The sequence below is a fragment of the Passer domesticus genome, chromosome 6 (assembly GCF_036417665.1).
Source record: "Passer domesticus isolate bPasDom1 chromosome 6, bPasDom1.hap1, whole genome shotgun sequence".
Lineage (NCBI taxonomy): Eukaryota > Metazoa > Chordata > Aves > Passeriformes > Passeridae > Passer > Passer domesticus.
Window position 1 is genome coordinate 54,034,025 of NC_087479.1, and position 16,181 is coordinate 54,050,205.

General features: G+C 66.8%; 2 protein-coding genes across 3 annotated transcripts; both read right to left on the minus strand.

The window, feature by feature from the left end:
• Positions 1 to 135: 135 nt before the first annotated feature.
• Positions 136 to 6,447, minus strand: ANKRD13D (ankyrin repeat domain 13D). The gene is made up of 15 exons (XM_064425833.1): positions 6,260 to 6,447; positions 5,300 to 5,435; positions 5,095 to 5,219; positions 4,559 to 4,604; positions 4,335 to 4,478; positions 3,664 to 3,853; positions 3,505 to 3,571; positions 3,352 to 3,433; positions 3,024 to 3,085; positions 2,817 to 2,947; positions 2,453 to 2,610; positions 2,225 to 2,371; positions 1,948 to 2,111; positions 1,791 to 1,870; positions 136 to 1,311 (listed from the first exon to the last, which is right to left on the minus strand). The coding sequence occupies exons 1-15, from the start codon at positions 6,347 to 6,349 to the stop codon at positions 1,071 to 1,073; spliced, it is 1,863 nt and encodes a 620-aa protein (XP_064281903.1). The 5' UTR covers positions 6,350 to 6,447; the 3' UTR covers positions 136 to 1,070.
• Positions 6,448 to 7,421: 974 nt separating this feature from the next.
• Positions 7,422 to 14,714, minus strand: GRK2 (G protein-coupled receptor kinase 2). Of its 2 annotated transcripts, none has more exons than XM_064425835.1 (21): positions 14,319 to 14,714; positions 13,373 to 13,449; positions 12,769 to 12,842; positions 12,444 to 12,545; positions 12,154 to 12,228; positions 11,633 to 11,694; positions 11,364 to 11,415; positions 11,145 to 11,236; positions 10,880 to 10,979; positions 10,721 to 10,799; positions 10,504 to 10,634; positions 10,120 to 10,214; positions 9,936 to 10,043; positions 9,785 to 9,851; positions 9,511 to 9,611; positions 9,353 to 9,419; positions 9,171 to 9,266; positions 8,932 to 9,094; positions 8,715 to 8,851; positions 8,519 to 8,629; positions 7,422 to 8,281 (listed from the first exon to the last, which is right to left on the minus strand). In XM_064425835.1, exons 1-21 carry the CDS (start codon positions 14,429 to 14,431, stop codon positions 8,120 to 8,122), a joined length of 2,064 nt encoding a protein of 687 aa, XP_064281905.1. In that variant the 5' UTR covers positions 14,432 to 14,714; the 3' UTR covers positions 7,422 to 8,119. The 2 variants fall into 2 exon arrangements, with proteins under 2 accessions (XP_064281905.1, XP_064281904.1); XM_064425834.1 differs by having other exon boundaries at positions 8,519 to 8,632; positions 14,319 to 14,708.
• Between the last annotated feature and the right edge of the window lie 1,467 nt (positions 14,715 to 16,181).

Sequence of the window (16,181 nt, forward strand, 5' to 3'; positions counted from 1 at the left end):
ACCAGTGCCACCCACACGCTCACTGGATGAGCCCCATCACCTGAGCCCCACCCTACCTGCAGGATCCATCCCTTTTCCCAGGCTCCACCCCTGGGACACCCCACCCATCACGCCCCAGGCACAGACACACGTGTGTATATATATATATATATATATAATATATGTATATGTATATGTACAGACATTCGGGGCCCCCCTGCCCCCCCACTGCCCCAAAGGACGAGGCCTGGGGGTCCCCCAGCAGTCCCCCCTGTCGCCCTGATTTTTCTAAGATTTTCTAAGCCTTCTGATGTTTACGTTCTTGTAGCAAACTTTCTCTCACACTTTCTGTAAACAACTTATTATTTTCCGTTCTTTTATGGAGGAGGAGAAATTTCATGGACTGTTGGTTTGTCCAGCGTCATTGGAGAGGTGGCACTGTCACCCTCCAATCCACTGCCACCTCTGGAAACCTATAGATGTTGGAGTCAGAAAATAAACTTCCCTTTTCTACCTTGAGAGCAGCAGCGTGTCCGCGTCATGCTGTTTCGTGTCCTACAGCAACACCCCCCCCCCCACACTGCAGTGCCTTAAAACGGGGGCCACCTGCATCCCACGGGGACCCCCGGGTCCGTCCTGCCCCCCATGGGGTCACAACACCACAGAGGAGGGGGTTCCCTAGGGAGGGGTCCTGGGCACAGGGCTATCCCTGGAGGGGCGGTCCCCAGGTGAGGGTCCCTGGGCTGAGGTTTGAGCCTGGTGGGAGAAGAGCCCTGGATTGGGGGGTCCCGGGGCTAGGAGGATCCCTGGATCAAATCCCCTGTGGGGGGCTGTACCCACATCAGGGGGGGTCCCCACCACGGGGGGGCCATCCCGGCACCGGCTGCTCCCCAGGCAGGGCTGTGCCCGCGCTGGGGCATCCCGGTGGGGGACAGCGCCCGCGCCGGGGTGTCCCCTGCCTGGGGTGTCCCTATCCCTGCAAGGGGTGTCCCCACGCGGGACATCTGCGTCCGTGCGTGGGGTGACCCCACATGGGACACCCCTGTCCCTGCGTGGGACGTCCCCGTGCCGGCGTGGGGCGCCCCGGGGCGCTACTTCTCGGTGAGGGAGAGGCGCAGGATGCGCTGGAGCTCCTCGTCCTCCTCCCGCCGCCGCCGCTCCCGCTCCTCCTGCTCCCGCTCCGACAGCGCCATGGCCAGGCGCAGCTGCTCCGCGAAGCTGCCGTACCCGGGGGGGCCCGGGGGGCTCCCGCCGCCCGCCCCGGGGGGGCTCCCGGGGGCCGGGGGCTCGGCGCTGGGCCCGGCCTGCAGCAGCATGCTCTCCTGCAGCGCCCTGGGGAGGGGACAGCAGCGGGGCCACACCCGTGTCACGGGACATGTCACCCGTGTCATGGGACATGTCACCCCTGTCATGGGAGCCACACCCCCTCTGGCACCCCTGTGCCCCACCCCTGGAGGCCACACCTCTTTCACAGCCCTTAAATGTCCTGGAGAGCCATGCCCCTCCCCACACGCCCCGCCCAGCTCCTAGCCACACCCACACCTGCGGTTAGCCACGCCCATTGTGGACACACCCTTTGGGCAGAAAGAAGCTCCTCCCTTTCAGCCCCTCCCCTGGCCACACCCCAACACCTTTAACCCTGCCACTGCCCCACCCCGACACCTTTAACTCTGCCCCGACCACACCCCAACACCTTTAACCCTGCCCCGACCACACCCTGACATCTTTAACCCCTGCCCCTCCCAGTTTGACCCCGCCCAGGTGAGGTGGGCGTGGCACCCCAGGCCACGCCCCCACGGGTGCAACCTCACCTTTCCAGCTGCAGGTCCTCATCGTAGGGCGGCGGCTCGGCGCCGGGGCGGGTGTTGGTCAGCGCCTCCCAGATGGTCACCTGTGGGGTGTGGCCACACCTTAGGGGCGTGCCCAGGTGCACCGGGGGCGTGCCCAGGTGAGGGGGCGTGGCCTCACCTGGTCGGTCTCGGTGCCGGCGTCCAGCAGGCTCTGCTGGATGGCGAACTGCAGCAGGTCGTCGTCCTCGTCCCGCAGGGGCTCGCTGCGCCCCGCGCCCAGCACCGTGTACCCGGCCGGCACCTCGAACACGCCCGCCTCCACCTCGCACGGGAACGGCCACGCTGCCGCGCACGGGGAGCCGTCAGCGCCGCCCACGGCTGTCCCCGTGGCACCCCACAGCGCCCCACACCCATGGAACCCCAGCACCTCCCGGCCACAGGCCCCCCAGCCTCACCTTTGGGCCCGGAGGGCTGGGTGCCAGGGGGGTGGGCGCCGGGGGGCTCCTGGGGGGCGCAGATCCGCACGGAGCCCAGGGGCTGGTCACAGCCGCACAGGTTGCTGAAGGTGATGCGGGCGTTGAGCACGTGGAACAGGGGGATCTCTGCGGGTTCAGGCGTCAATTGAAGCCCCAGTGAACTCCTGCCCCTATTAATCCCGCCCCAAACTGAGCTGTCCCTCTCACCGATCTTGACGGGGAAGCCAGGGGGCAGCTTGAGGGTGATGAAGTCGCGCAGTTTGGCGAAGTGGGCGTTGGAGATGGCCATGAGGTCGATGATGGGCGTCACCTGCTCCGCCAGCGACAGCGGGTGCTGCTCGCACAGCCACAGCGTCGCCTTGAACCTGCCCGGGCACCACCGTGGGCACGGGGACCCGCTGGGGACACTGGCCACCAGCACCACCCCAGTGCCACCGCCCTGGCCACACCCCGTGTACGGACAGCAGTGGCACGGCCCCTGAGGACTCTGTCCTGTCACCACCCTGTGCATCCACATCCCGAGGACTTTGTCACCATCCCGTATGTCCCGACCCCGGGGCGGCGGCCTCACCTCTGCACCTTGCTGGACATCTCAATGGGGCGCCCGATGTTGCGGGTCTCCAGGTCAAAGTGGGGGTCAAAGTACTCCTCGGGGGTGATGGCCGTGGGGTTGGTGGGGCTGGCAGCCTGCAGGACGGGTGCCTGGGGGGACAGCAGCACCACTCAGCCCCCCTGGAGACCCCCAGGCTCCCCAGGGAGGCCAGGGATGGCCACTCACCCCGTTGTGGGTGCCGTGCTGCTGCGCGATGCCCAGGAAGGAGTGGAAGGGGGTCTTGGAGCCTGGGGGGAGAGCGGGGTGCAGGGTGAGGTGTGGGCAGTGGGAGGGACTCCCAGGGCTGTCAGCGGTCACACCCCTCATGGGTGGCACACTGCACGCTGTCCCACGCCTGCCACATTATTCCCACAGCGGCCCACACCTGACATGTCACACCCCACACCCAGAGTGTCACACCCACAGTGTCCCACACCTGACACCTGTGCCACCCAGGAAGGGTGGCTTGTCCCCACCGTGCACAGGCCCCCTGATTGGCTGACAGGGCTGTCACCTTTGCTGCGTGACTTGTCCTGGTCGGAGAGATGCTCCGTCCTGGTCTTGGTGACCAGCTCCACGTTGCTGGCACTGTACACCTGTGTGGGGACACCGTCAGGCCTGCCACACTCCAGGCTGTCCTCCGTGTCCCCCCCGTCCCCGTGCTCACCTTGGCCTCGTAGCCGCTGACCACCTCCATCTTCTCCGAGCGCCAGCCCCAGATCCCAGACTTGTTCCTGGGGGAGCGGGGAGGCCTCACCCTCTTGCACCAGCGCCTCCTTCCCCTTGGCCCGCGCTCCCCCCTCGCGAGCTCCCCCTCCCCTCCCACCTCTCGAAGGCGATGTTCCGCGTGTCCAGGTGTGTGGACACGATGGGCGAGGTGAGCCGGCCGGCCACGTGCTCCTCGGTGGGCTGCATGGCCGCCAGCAGCAGCTCGGGCTCGTGCAGGGCCAGCGCCAGCGTCTCCGTGTACACCACCTGCTTGTCGTGGTCCACCTCCATCACCACGGCCCCCTCGTCTGCGTGGGGACACCGCAGGGGTCAGCACCCACCCCCAGTGACACCCCCAGGCCTGGGGGCACTGGGGGGGCTGGGGGGATTGGGGGTCCCTCGTACATGCAGGAGCTGAGGTGGTTCCCTCAGGGAGAACTAAGGTTTCCTTTGGGAGATCTGGGGAATTGGGGGTCCCTGGTATAAGAATTGAGGTGTTCCCTTAGGGAGGGGGGAACTGGAATCCTACGTGGTCCCTAGAGGGGATCTGGGAGGTCCTTACAGGAATATTTATAGTCAAGAGGGTCTGGGGGATCTCCAGGGAAGTCCCTGTAGTGAATCTGGGCTCTTTACAGGGGTGCACTTATAGTGCAGGGGGTCGGTGGGTCCCCACAAGGACTGGAGGGCCCCCAGGGAATCCTGACAGGTCCTTACAGGGATGCACGTATGGTGCAGGGCCCCCGGGGGCTCCCCAGGGTGACAGAGGGGCGGCGGGGGGCTGGAGCTGACCTTCCCCCTTGAAGATGTAGCTGCGGCGGCCGCGCTGCCACGTCATGTGCTCGAAGCCCAGCAGGGTGGTGTCCACCCGCAGGCTCTCGCCGCGCTTCCACACGCGGTACACGTCGCTGGGACACACCTTGGACACCAGGGGCACTGCGGGCACAGGGACACTCAGCCCCGCGGCCGGGGGGCCCCCGGGGACCCCTACCCCTGCCCAGCCCGGCCACGCTCACCCCAGCTCGTGAACTCCCACTTCATCTCCACGTAGAAGTCGGATGCCTGGAAGGGATGAGGAGAATGGTGGGGGATGTGGAGGGGCTGGGGACTCCCTGCTGGGGTCACTGGGGAGGGGGGAGGAGTCTGGGGAGTCCTTATTGGGGTCCTGGGTGGGGATCAGAGAGAGGGGGGCCACTAGTGCAGGTCCACAGGGATGGATAAGCAGCGAGTCCCAGAGGAAAAGGATAAGCAGGGGGTCCCCAGGGAAAGAAGGGAGTCAGTGGGGGCTTCTGGGGAGAATTTGGGGTCCCTTCTCAGACCATCTCAGGATGGAGATTCCTACTGGGGTCATGAGGGGGATCAGGGCAGCGTGGGGAAGTGGGGTTGGATGTGTCCCTGGGGAAAGAGTGGGGTCATGGAGGAGACAGGGGGTCCTGGGGAGACTTGGGGGCTCTCCGCTGCAGTCACTGGAGAGGTGAGGAGTCTTGAGCAAAGGGATGGGGCTGGTGGGTGTCCCTGGGGGGCTCTGGGGTGCAGTTTTGGGGGGCTGTACCCGCCGCAGTTTGCTGAGCAGCTCGGGGATGCCGGCGAGGCGCCGCGTCGCCCGCTGGTAGTCACGGTACTGGAGCACCAGCTTCACCATCTCGGGGTCCCCCGTGCTCACCGCCTCCTGCAGCACTGGGGACACGGGGTGCCGTCAGCTGGAGGCCACCCGCGCCCCGGCACGGTGTCCCCAAGTGCCCGTGGTGTCCCTGTACCCGTCCATCCGTTGGCGTTCTCCCGGCCCACGTTGGCGTTGTGCCGCAGCAGCACCCGCACCGACTCCAGGTGGCCCAGGGACACGGCCAGCTCCAGGGGCGTCCGGCCGCGCGGGTCTGTCAGCTCCACGTCGTGCTGGAAGGGTGCTGGGGTCACTGCCCCCTCCCCGTGCCACCCCAGTGCTCCGCCTGTGTCCCCCATGTTCCCAAGGCCTGGTGCTCCCAGCCCCCCCTTCTCCCAGTGCAGCCAACCCAATCCCAGCGCTCCCAGTTGCTTCCAGGCCTTTGGTGCTACCCTTATTATCCCAGTGTCACAGTCCCTTATTACCCCAGTGTCACCAGTCCTTCCAGTGCCACCAGTTCTTCCAGTGCTCCCAGTCCCCTGAGTCCCAGTCTCCCCGGTACTCCCAGTCCCCACACCACTCCCAGTCTTCCTCCAGCACTCCCAGTTCCCCCAGATGCTCCCAGTGCTGTCCCCCCACCCAGTGCCACCAGCTCCCCCTGCTCCCAGTGTTCCCAGCCTCCCCCCAGCTCCCCCACTCCCCTGTGCCCCCAGTGCTCCCAGTTGTCCCATCCCCAGTGCCCCATCTCCCCATGCGCTCCCAGTCCCTCTGCAGTGCTCCCAGTCTTCTCCCCAGTGCTCCCAGTGCCGCGTCCCCAGCCTTCCCTGACGCTCCCAGTCTCCCTCCAGTGCTCCCCATCCCCGCAGTGCTCCCAGTATCTCCCAGTGCTCCCAGTCCCTCCCAGCATCCCCCTCCCCCACCTCCCCCAGCAGAGCCTTCCCGGTTTTCCCCAGCGCTCCCGGTCCCCCCCAGCATTCCCAGCGCTCCCAGTGCCCCATCCCCGCGCTGCCGTTCTCCCTGCCATCGCCCTCCCGCCCGCTCCCGCTCCCGGTGCCGGTGCGTGGGGGGTGCCCGCTCCCGGCGCCGCTCCCGGTGCCGCTCCCGGCGCCGTTCCCACCGTCCCCGCGCGCAGGGCGCTGTCCAGCGCCTGGTGCCGGTTGTGCCAGACGAGCCGGTGCAGCGGGAAGGTCTCGGCGGGCCGGGCCATCCCGGCACCATGTCCCCGGGGCCGCCGGGGCGGACGGAGCGGGCCGCAGCGCGGGGCCTGCCCGCAATGGCTGCGCGGGGGCGGCGGCGGCGCAGCGCGGCGGCGCGGGGCGGGGCCGCACCGGGCACCGGCGGCACGCACCGGCACCGGGCACGGCCGAGGCCGCGGGAACGGCGCTCCGCGAGCAAGCAGGCACCGGGAATGGAGCAGGCACCGCGCACGGGAACGGGCAGCGGGAAAGGGAGCGAGGTGTCGGGCCACCTCGAAATGTTATCGGCACCGGAAACGTTATCGGCACCGGGAATGGAGCAGGCGCTGGGAACGGCACCGGCACCGCGAGCCGTGACTGTGGGCAGCGCCACCGCAGCAGCACCGGGAGTGCCACTGAAACCGGCACCGGACACAGCCTGGGGCCGCCCCCTCTCACACTGTCCCGCCGGGGTTGTAACAGGGACCCGCTGGCCCCCAGCTGAGCCCCGGTACCGGGGGCTGCCGGTGCCCGGCATCGCCTGCTGGACACCCTGGGGGCCCCCGGCGCTCCCTGACCCCTTTTGCATCCTGACATCCGTGGGTACCTGCTGCTCAGCACCGTCCTGGGTCCATCCCATCCCATCCCATCCCATCCCATCCCATCCCATCCCATCCCATCCCATCCCATCCCATCCCATCCCATCCCATCCCATCCCATCCCATCCCATATCCCATATCCCATCCCGGCCCTGCCGCTCCCCAGGAATGCCGGAGCACCAGCCCAGCCGCGCCCTGACGCGCTGCCCGCAGGCAGGGTGTGGGCAGGACAGGTGGCACCTGCGCTGCCAGGTGACAAGTGACAGCCCAGACCATACCAGGGGACAGAGCAGAAACGGGGGACACAAGCCCCAGCCGCCCAGGCTGGCTCGGGACCCCCATCCTGTGGGGCCTGGGGACGCTCCAGCATGTCCCCAAAGTGCTGGTGCGTCCATAGGGGGACACGCAGGAATCTCCCACACCACAGGAGGTGACAAGGACTCCACGCCACCCTCAGCAGGTGCAGAGCCATCTCTCCCCCCTGCAGTGAGGTGGAGCCGGATGGTGTTTTTCCATCTTTTTATTATAAAAACTCTTCTTTTTTTTTGGCATTCTCACATCTCTGCTCATGAAAACCTCACTCAGCCACTGCCCCGGCCCTGCCCTGTGCCCCCCCTGCCCGGTGCCCCCCCGGCCCCGGGAGCAGAGCGACCAGAGACTAATATTTACAGATGCTGCCGGGGACTGGGGGGCAGGGGGCACCCCTGTGCCCACCCGTGGCTGATTTTAGGGGGTCCCACCTGCTCCTTTCTCCTCAGGAGGGAGGGCAGGGGGCTGGGGGTGCCCTGGGGAGGGGCAGGAGGGGCAGGGGCAGAGCGGGGGGCGCAGGGGACCCGTGGCACAGTATTTACAGGGGGTCCCCCTGGGCACACACTCACACACAGCCACGCACGCGCACGAGGGGGTGTCACAGCCACGCAGGGAGGGGGGACATGCCGGCTGGGGACCCCGCCGGCCCCTTTGGCACACACGGCACTGGGGAGCGGGCGGGAGGGACGGGGGCTGCCTTCATCTGAGCCGGAGACTTCCTGGAGGAGCGGGGGGCACACCGGGGAGAAGGTGCCAGGCCGCGCCCCCGGGTGACGCCGGCACCGGGCGCGTCCCCCCCCAGCCCCCGGGCACACGGAGAGCGGGGGACACGCGGGAACCCAACCCAATAAATTAGAGGTGGGGTGGGAAGGGGGAAGGGGGCGCGGGGAGGGGTCAGAGCCCGTTGGGGGAGCGCTGGATGAAGGGCACTTTGCTGAGCTCCACCACGGGCGAGCGCGGCTTGTTCTGCATGCGGGGCACCCGCTGCAGCAGCTGCTGCGCCTGGCGCTGCGCGTCCCGCAGCTCCTTCCGCCACTGCACCAGCTCGGGGTCGCTCTGCGGGGCAGGCAGCTGGGTCAGGACGGGGGAACAGGGCAGGGCACAGGGTGGCTCTGTCCCCCCAGGGTGCCAGGGCTGTGGGGTTGCCCCACGTTTTCAGTATTGCTGCCCTGGCATGGCTTGAAGGACTAAACATGCAAGTGGCCAGCAAGAGGCGGGTAGTAGCCAGCAGGGGGGATGGCTAGCAGGCAGCAGGAGGTGGCCAGCAGCCAGGGGGGCGGGGGGGACACTCACGTCGCACTGCAGCACGAACTGCTTGCCCCCGCGGATGCGCAGCAGGATGCACTTGCGCTCCTTCACCTGCGTCTCCTCCACCGAGTCGATCTCCTCCATGGTGAGCAGGGACTGCTGGGGGGACAGGCTCAGCCCGGTCCCCGTGCCCTCACCGGGGTCCCCCAGCCCTCACCCCCCGGTGCCGTGCCCTCCTTACCGGCGACTCGCCCTCCCCGCGCCACTCCAGGCGGTTGGGGAAGAGGTAGAAGTAGCGGCGCTGCCACTGCGTCAGGAAGGGGTTGCCCAGCTTGGCCATGTAGCCATGCATGATGCAGTCCTTGCCCATGGCGTACTCTGGGACCACAGGGAGCCGGAATCAGCACCCGGGATGTGGCCAGGGGCGGTTCAGGGTGGGGGTCCCCGGCCCCACTCACCCTCCTCGTGGCCCAGCTGCTTGTTCTTGGCCTTCTTGCGGGCCTCCAGCTTGTCGGTGTCGGCGTTGACGGCGTCGAAGACGGTCTCGGTGACCTCCTGCTGCCAGCGCTCCGAGATGGTGAGCGGGAAGTTGCGGTACAGCTCCTGGTCGCTCTCCAGCAGCTGGGCAGGGTGGGATGCCGGGGTGAGGGGCGGTGGGCCACCCCACGCCCCCACGCCCGGCCCCTGTGCCCGGTACCTTGATGCCCTTGGTGTCCTCCTCGTCAAAGGAGCCGATGTCGAAGGCGTCGGCCGCGTTCACCTCGCCGCGGGGCGGGACGAGGGGCGGCGGGTACTGTGGGCAGCAGCGGGGGTCAGAGGGGTGGCTGCCCGCAGCTGTGTCCTTGTTCCTGTCCCCAGCCATGGGCAGACACCCCTCACCTTCTGCAGGAACACCATCTGCCAGTCCAGGCCCTTGAAGAAGGGCTCTTCCTTCACCTCCTGCGCCCTGTGGCAGGAGGAGGGCGGGTGAGCGTGGCCGCAGGGGGACTGTGCCAGCACACCTTGTCCCATCCCCCGGGGGCCTCGGGGACACTCACCCTCGCCCCATGCAGCCCAGGCGCCGGTTGACATCCCGCTGCAGCAGCCCCTCGAGCAGGGAGCGCAGCTCCGGGGAGAAGGAGTCCGGCAGCTCCACGGCCTGTGGGACATTCCATGAGATCACTGCCGAGCGGGGACAGGGACACACACTGACACACAGCTGGGCACACACACGTGCTCCAGGCAAAGACCAGCTGTCCCTGACCCTCTGTGTGCCTCCCAGGCCAGGGGTGCCCACGTCCTGCCCACAGCCCCCCCAGTGCCCCCACCCACCATGGTGAGGGTCATCCGGTCAATCTCGTGCTTGTCCTTCGTCTTGTGCTGCCGGAACGGGCTGTGCCTGTGGCGTGGAGGGAGAGGGGGCTCAGCAGAGCCCAGCTGTGCCCAGCTGTGTCCAGCTGTGTCCAGCTGAGCCCACACTCACCCCCGGAGCAGCTTGAAGAGCATGCAGCCCAGCGAGAACCAGTCGGCGCTGCTGTCGTAGGCCACCCCCTTCTGCAGCACCTCCGGCGCCATGTACCCGTGGGTGCCCCTGGGGAGGGGGCACAGGGGGGTCAGGGGCCGCCCCGGGCAGGGGTCAGGGCGGGCAGGGGTGTGGGCACACTCACACGCTGGCGTGGGGCTTCTTCTTGGAGAAGTCGCAGGCCAGGCCCAGGTCGGAGATGCGGACGTGGCCGAACTCATCCAGGAGGATGTTTGCTGGCTGCAGAGACACCGGGGGACACCCTGAGCCCCAGAGTGGCCCATGGGTACGGGGTGGTGAGCCTGGGGGGCTCTGTGGGATTTGGGGATGTCTGAGTGCCCCCGAAGTCTCAGGGTGCCCACGGACTTTGCTGTTGGGGTGCCCATTAGACCTGAGGGTGCCCTCTCGGCTCGGCGAGCGCCCACAGTGTTCTGAGGGCCCCCGCAGGGTTTGTGACACCCGTGGGGCCCACAGGGCAGTGGAGGGGTTTCTAAAGGCCTGGGGATGTCCTGCGGGTGGGGACGGTCACCTTGAGGTCACGGTACACCACAAAGCGGCTGTGCATGTGCTCCAGGCCCAGGATGATCTCGGCCGCGTAGAACCGCATCTCCGCCTCCGAGAAGACGCCGTGCTGGGACAGGTGATAGTGCAGGTCCCCCCCTGTGGGGACAGGGACTGGCTGTCACCTGGAGCAGGTGTGGCAGGGGGCTCTGTGCCCCGGGAGTGGCTCGGGGCCGGGGTCTCACCGTTCATGAGGTCGAGGATGAAGCTGAGCTTGTCGGGCGTGTGGAAGGCGTAGGACATGCACACGATGAACGGGCAGTCCTGGCGGGAGACGCGGGGTCACCCTCCCTGTCCCTGTCCCCTGCCACCCCGTGCCCAGCCCAGCACCCGTGTCCCCTCACCCCAGTGCTGACGAGGGACAACATGATGCGCTCATTGAGGGCCAGCGTCTCGCCCTGCTTCATCTTGATGCGTTTCTTGTCCAAGCACTTCATGGCGTACCTGGCGGCGACACGGAGTCCCTGCAGCCACCGCGTCCCCACAGCAGGGCCAGCACCCAGCTCCCCCATGACAATATCCCCGCAGCCCCCCCGACACGTGTCACCACAGCAACGCCACTGGGGCCCCCCAGCACCCCGAAACCCCGTGCCGGAGCGTTCCCGTTACATTTTGCCCGTGTCCGCTTTCCGGCAGCCGTAGACCTCCCCGAAGCCGCCACGGCCGATGATGCGGTGCACGCTGAAGTCGTTCATGGTGAGCTGAGGAGGAGACTGGGATGAGCCTGGACACCAAGCCCTGCCCCAGTTTTCCCAGGTGAGGGACACGGAGGCTGCCTGGAAGCACATCCCCCTCCCTGGGAGGCGAGGGGCAGGGATTCCTGCTCACATGGATGTTCAGCTCCACGTTCTTCCACTGGCAGAACCGTGTGAACTTGTCACTGCAAGGAAGAGCAGAGAGGGCAAGAGTGGAGATCCTGGAGAAACATGGCCCTTAAAGACTCCCTGGATTTGTCTGGAGACGGGGAGCACCCCCAGGACACTTGGGAAAGGAAGAGACCCCCGAGTCCACAGTGTGGGGACCCCTGCTCCCTCTCTGGGCTGGGAGACAGTGGGATGGGACACCCCAGTCTGCATGGGAATTTCCTCCCAACTCACCTCTCAATGAATTTCTGGAAGATGCCCCCACGCAGGTTCTGGCAGATCTCCTCAATGTAGGGCTGGGGAGGACACAGGGCTCAGTGCTGGCTCCCCAGGGCCACCCAGGTCACCCCGACCCCATCATTTTGTGGGGTCTCCTCCACCCCTGGGATTTCACGTCCCCCCACTGCCACTTCCAGGCCCCTGGCGATGCCTCTGCCACCTCAGTCTCTGGGAACCCCAACACCACCAGCCCTGGGGACCCCTAGGGTGACATCCAGGGTCCCAGTCACCTCCCTCTGAGGACCCCCTGCTACCTCCAGCCCCCAGACTCCCATCACCCCATGGGGACTACAAGAAATCCCCCCTCACTCCCAACATTCTGGGGACCCTCTCACCGCCCCTCGGGGTCCCCATTCCTCCTGGGACACCCCCCTCCCACTTCCAGGGACTCCTGTCACCCCCAGCCCCCTCTAAGGATTAACCCTCTGAGTGTTACAGGTGGCAAGGACCCCTTCCCTGTCCCAGGTGATGCCTACCTGGAAGAGATCTGGGGGCACCTGCTTCTTGCTCAGGCGGCTCTGGACGTGCTCCGTGGCGCTCTTGGAGAAGGGCTGTGAGGGGGACAGCACGGTGTCACCTCGGGCAGAAGGGACAGCGGCCAGGCGGGGCTGCACGAGGCAGGAATCCACAGAGGAACCCCCATCCACAGGGCTGGGACGTGGCTCCCAGGATGGAGCCTGTGCGGGCTGTGCAGCTGCCCCTGAGGATGCTGTGGGCACAGTGGGGACATCCCTGCCACCCTGCTGTCCCACCCCAAGGCACTCACGTGGGAGCAGGCCAGCAGCTCCTTCATGATGTAATGGTCGAAGATGTGGCGGCTGCGGGCGGCTCGCTCCTCCTCCGAGTCCAGCTTCTCGTACTTCTTGATCTGGAGGGGGTACAGCTCCAGTGCATGCTGGAATTGTGGCCCCTCTGGGTGCCATGTCTCACGGGAGGGGTTATCCCATCCCCTTGGACAGTCTCTCCCAGCTCCCTGGGCACTGCCACCTCGGGTGGTGCTGTTGGCACCGTGTCCAAGGGCCCTGGAGGTACCAGCCCCACTCCTGGTGCACGCAGGGGGCTGTCCCTGTCCCCTGCGTCCCCTGTCTCACCTCCTCGTAAAATTCCATCAGGGGCTTGGCCTCCTCGGCCTGGTTGAAGGCAAAATCCCGGAAAAGCAGGTAGCCTGCAGGGACAGAGCCACAGCGTGAGAGGTGACAGCCCCCCAGCCCAGGCCAAGGGACACAGGGACATCCCCTGGGCCTGCCCAGCCCTGCTGCCACCCCGGTGCCAGGCTTGGGGAAGTGCCAAGCAGGGACCGGTGAGGATTGGCAGGGTGACAGGGTGCCAAGGACACAGCTGGCACGGGGAGCAGCACCCTGGGACAGCGCGGGGCTGCCGTGGGGCACAGTGGGGGCAGGGGCACGGGCGGGCACACGGAGCAGGGCGGACGTGCCCGGAAACCGCCGGAGCGGCAGGAGGAAGTGAGAGGCGCTTCCTGCCCCGGACGGTTTGCGCTGCCGTGGGGGGAAGTGACAGGACAGGGGACACAGGCTGGGGAACGTGGCGCAGCCCCCCGGCACCCCTGCCCAGCCTGGCCCCACAACCCCCCTGCCACTCCCGTGGCCACTCTCGCTGTCATGGTGGCCACCAGTGCAGCCCCCCAGCCCACCCCACCCACTGGTGTCCCCCACAGCCCCCGTGTCCCCAGCTCACCGATCCTCTGCGTGAAGATCTTGTCGAATGTCACCTCCCCCCGGTCCTCCAGGTACTTCTGCATGACGCTGCGGATGCTGGGGACACACCGGAGGGGCTCAGCCGTGCCCCCTGATGGAGCCCTGCTCCACAACCCCCCTCTCCTGCTCCTCCCGTGTCCCCAAGCCCCGGTGGCACGCATGTCCTGCCATCCTGTGTGTCCCCACCCAAGTGTGGCACGTTGTGGGTGCCAGGATCACAGCGTGTCCCACGCACTGGGGCCCAAGGGAGGGTGGGGACGAGCGTCACCCCGAAAAAAGCCTCACGGGTGCCTGGCAGTGAGGGCACGGGAGGGCACTGGGGTCTGGCAGGGGGCACCGTGACCCTCTGCACGCCTGGGTACAGGGATGTGTGTGTGTGTGTGTGTGTGTGTGTGTGTACACATGGGTGTGACACGGCGCCACAGAAGGGACACACAGCTGGGTGGGACAGCAGGATGTGTGCGTGCTCGCGTCCGTGTGTCTGTGTCTGTGTGTCCCTGGATCAGGCAGGAAGTGTGTCTGTGTGTGTGTCCATGTCCGTGTGTCTGTCTGTGCAACAGGCGTGACGCGTGTGTATCCATATCCGTGTGTGTGTGTCCGTGTCCGTGTGTGTCCATGTCCGTGTGCCTGTCTGTGCAACAGGCATGATGCGTGTGTGTCCATATCCGTGTGTGTGTGTGTCCGTGTCCGTGTGCCTGTCTGTGCAACAGGCATGACGCGTGTGTGTCCGTGCCGGTGTGTCAGGCCAGCTGTGACCGCCACACACGTGTGCGGGAGGTGTCCGTGACCGCGGGAGCGTGCGAGCAGTGCCGGGCAGGGCTGACCGAGGGACCGGGGGTGGCGTTGCCGCGGGCGCACGCACGCACGGACGGACGGACGGACAGACGGACGGACGGACAGGCGGAGGGGCAGCGGCGGGGCCTCACCTGGGCTCGGGCAGGACGATCCTCTTGCTGGCGCGGGCGGCGGGCGCGGCGCGGCTCTTCTCCATGGCCATCAGGTAACTCACGTCCGCCAGCACCGCCTCCAGGTCCGCCATCGTGCCGCGCCGCCGGCCCCGCCGCCGGCGCCGCACCGGCCCCGGCCCGACCCGACCGCCGGCCCCGGAAGCGGAACCGCGCCCGGAAGCGGAACGGGGCCGGACAGCAGCCGGGCGGAGGAGCGGGGAGCGGCCGGGAGGGGCTCGGCGGCCCCGGGACGCGGCGGCGGCGGCGCCCGGAGCGGCGGGAGCGCAGCGCGGAACGGGGCGCGGCCGCACCGGAGCGGGCGGGGACAGCGGGGCTGGGCGGCGACAGCGACACCGCCACGCCCGCCCGGGGGGGCCGGGACACCGGCTGTGGCACTGGCGGGGTGTGTGACACTGGGTGTGTGACACTGGCAGTGTGTGTGTGACACTGGGTGTGTGACACTGGGAGTGTGTGTGACACTGGGTGTGTGACACTGCGTGTGTGACACTGCGGGTGTGTGTGACACTGGGTGTGTGTGTGTGACACTGGGTGTGTGACACTGCGGGTGTGTGTGACACTGGGTGTGTGTGTGTGACACTGGGTGTGTGACACTGCGGGTGTGTGTGACACTGGGTGTGTGACACTGGGTGTGTGTGTGTGTGACACTCTGTGTGTGACACTGGGTGTGTGTGTGTGTGACACTGTGTGTGTGACACTGTGTGTGTGTGACACTGTGTGTGTGTGACACTGCGTGTGTGACACTGCGGGTGTGTGTGACACTGTGTGTGTGTGACACTGTGTGTGTGACACTGTGTGTGTGACACTGTGTGTGTGTGACACTGCGTGTGTGACACTGCGGGTGTGTGTGACACTGTGTGTGTGTGACACTGTGTGTGTGACACTGTGTGTGTGACACTGTGTGTGTGTGACACTGCGTGTGTGACACTGCGGGTGTGTGTGACACTGGGTGTGGGACACTGCGTGTGTGACACTGGGTGTGTGACACTGTGTGTGTGACACTGTGTGTGTGACACTGTGGGTGTGTGACACTGCGTGTGTGACACTGCGGGTGTGTGTGACACTGGGTGCGTGTGTGACACTGCGTGTGTGTGTGTGACACTGGGTGTGTGTGTGTGACACTGGGTGTGTGACACTGCGTGTGTGACACTACGTGTGTGACACTTGGTGTGACAGAGGTTGTGTGGCACTGGGTGCCCGTGTGCCACCAGGTGTGTGTGCCAGCCTGGGGGTGTGACACCACGGGTGTGACGCCATCCCTGTGCGTGCCATTGTGTGTGTGACACTGTGTGAGAGACAGCACGGGTGTGTGACGGTGGCTGTGTGTGCGTGACATCGTGTGTGTCACTCCACACCACGTGTGTGTGTGCCCACACGTGCCACGCGCGGCAGTGGATGTGACGCTGTGGGCAGGGTCCCTGTCCCTGGGGCCACAAAGGGACACCGGGAGGGGACAGGCAGGGGGTTGGGGCCCTGAGATTCGCTTGGCTCCGGTGCATCACTGCGAGGGGCACGTGGTGGCACCTGGGGACCAGGGCACAGGGAGGGTGACAGTGGCCTCAGCCACCTGTGGAGGATGATGGCACCTGCCGCGTGCCTCACCATGCAAATGTCACAGCTCAGCTGCCGTGGGGACCTGGGCTGTGACATCCCCACAGGGTGGGGGACACTAAATGTCACTCTGGTGGCCCAGGAATCCACTGGGAGAGGACAGGTTTCCCAAGGGACATGGAGGGCAGGAGCCCCACAGGTCTCTGGAGGAGCTGTGGCCCTGGCAGGAGGTGATGAGACACAGGGACAGCTGCCACCACCCGCCAGCAGACA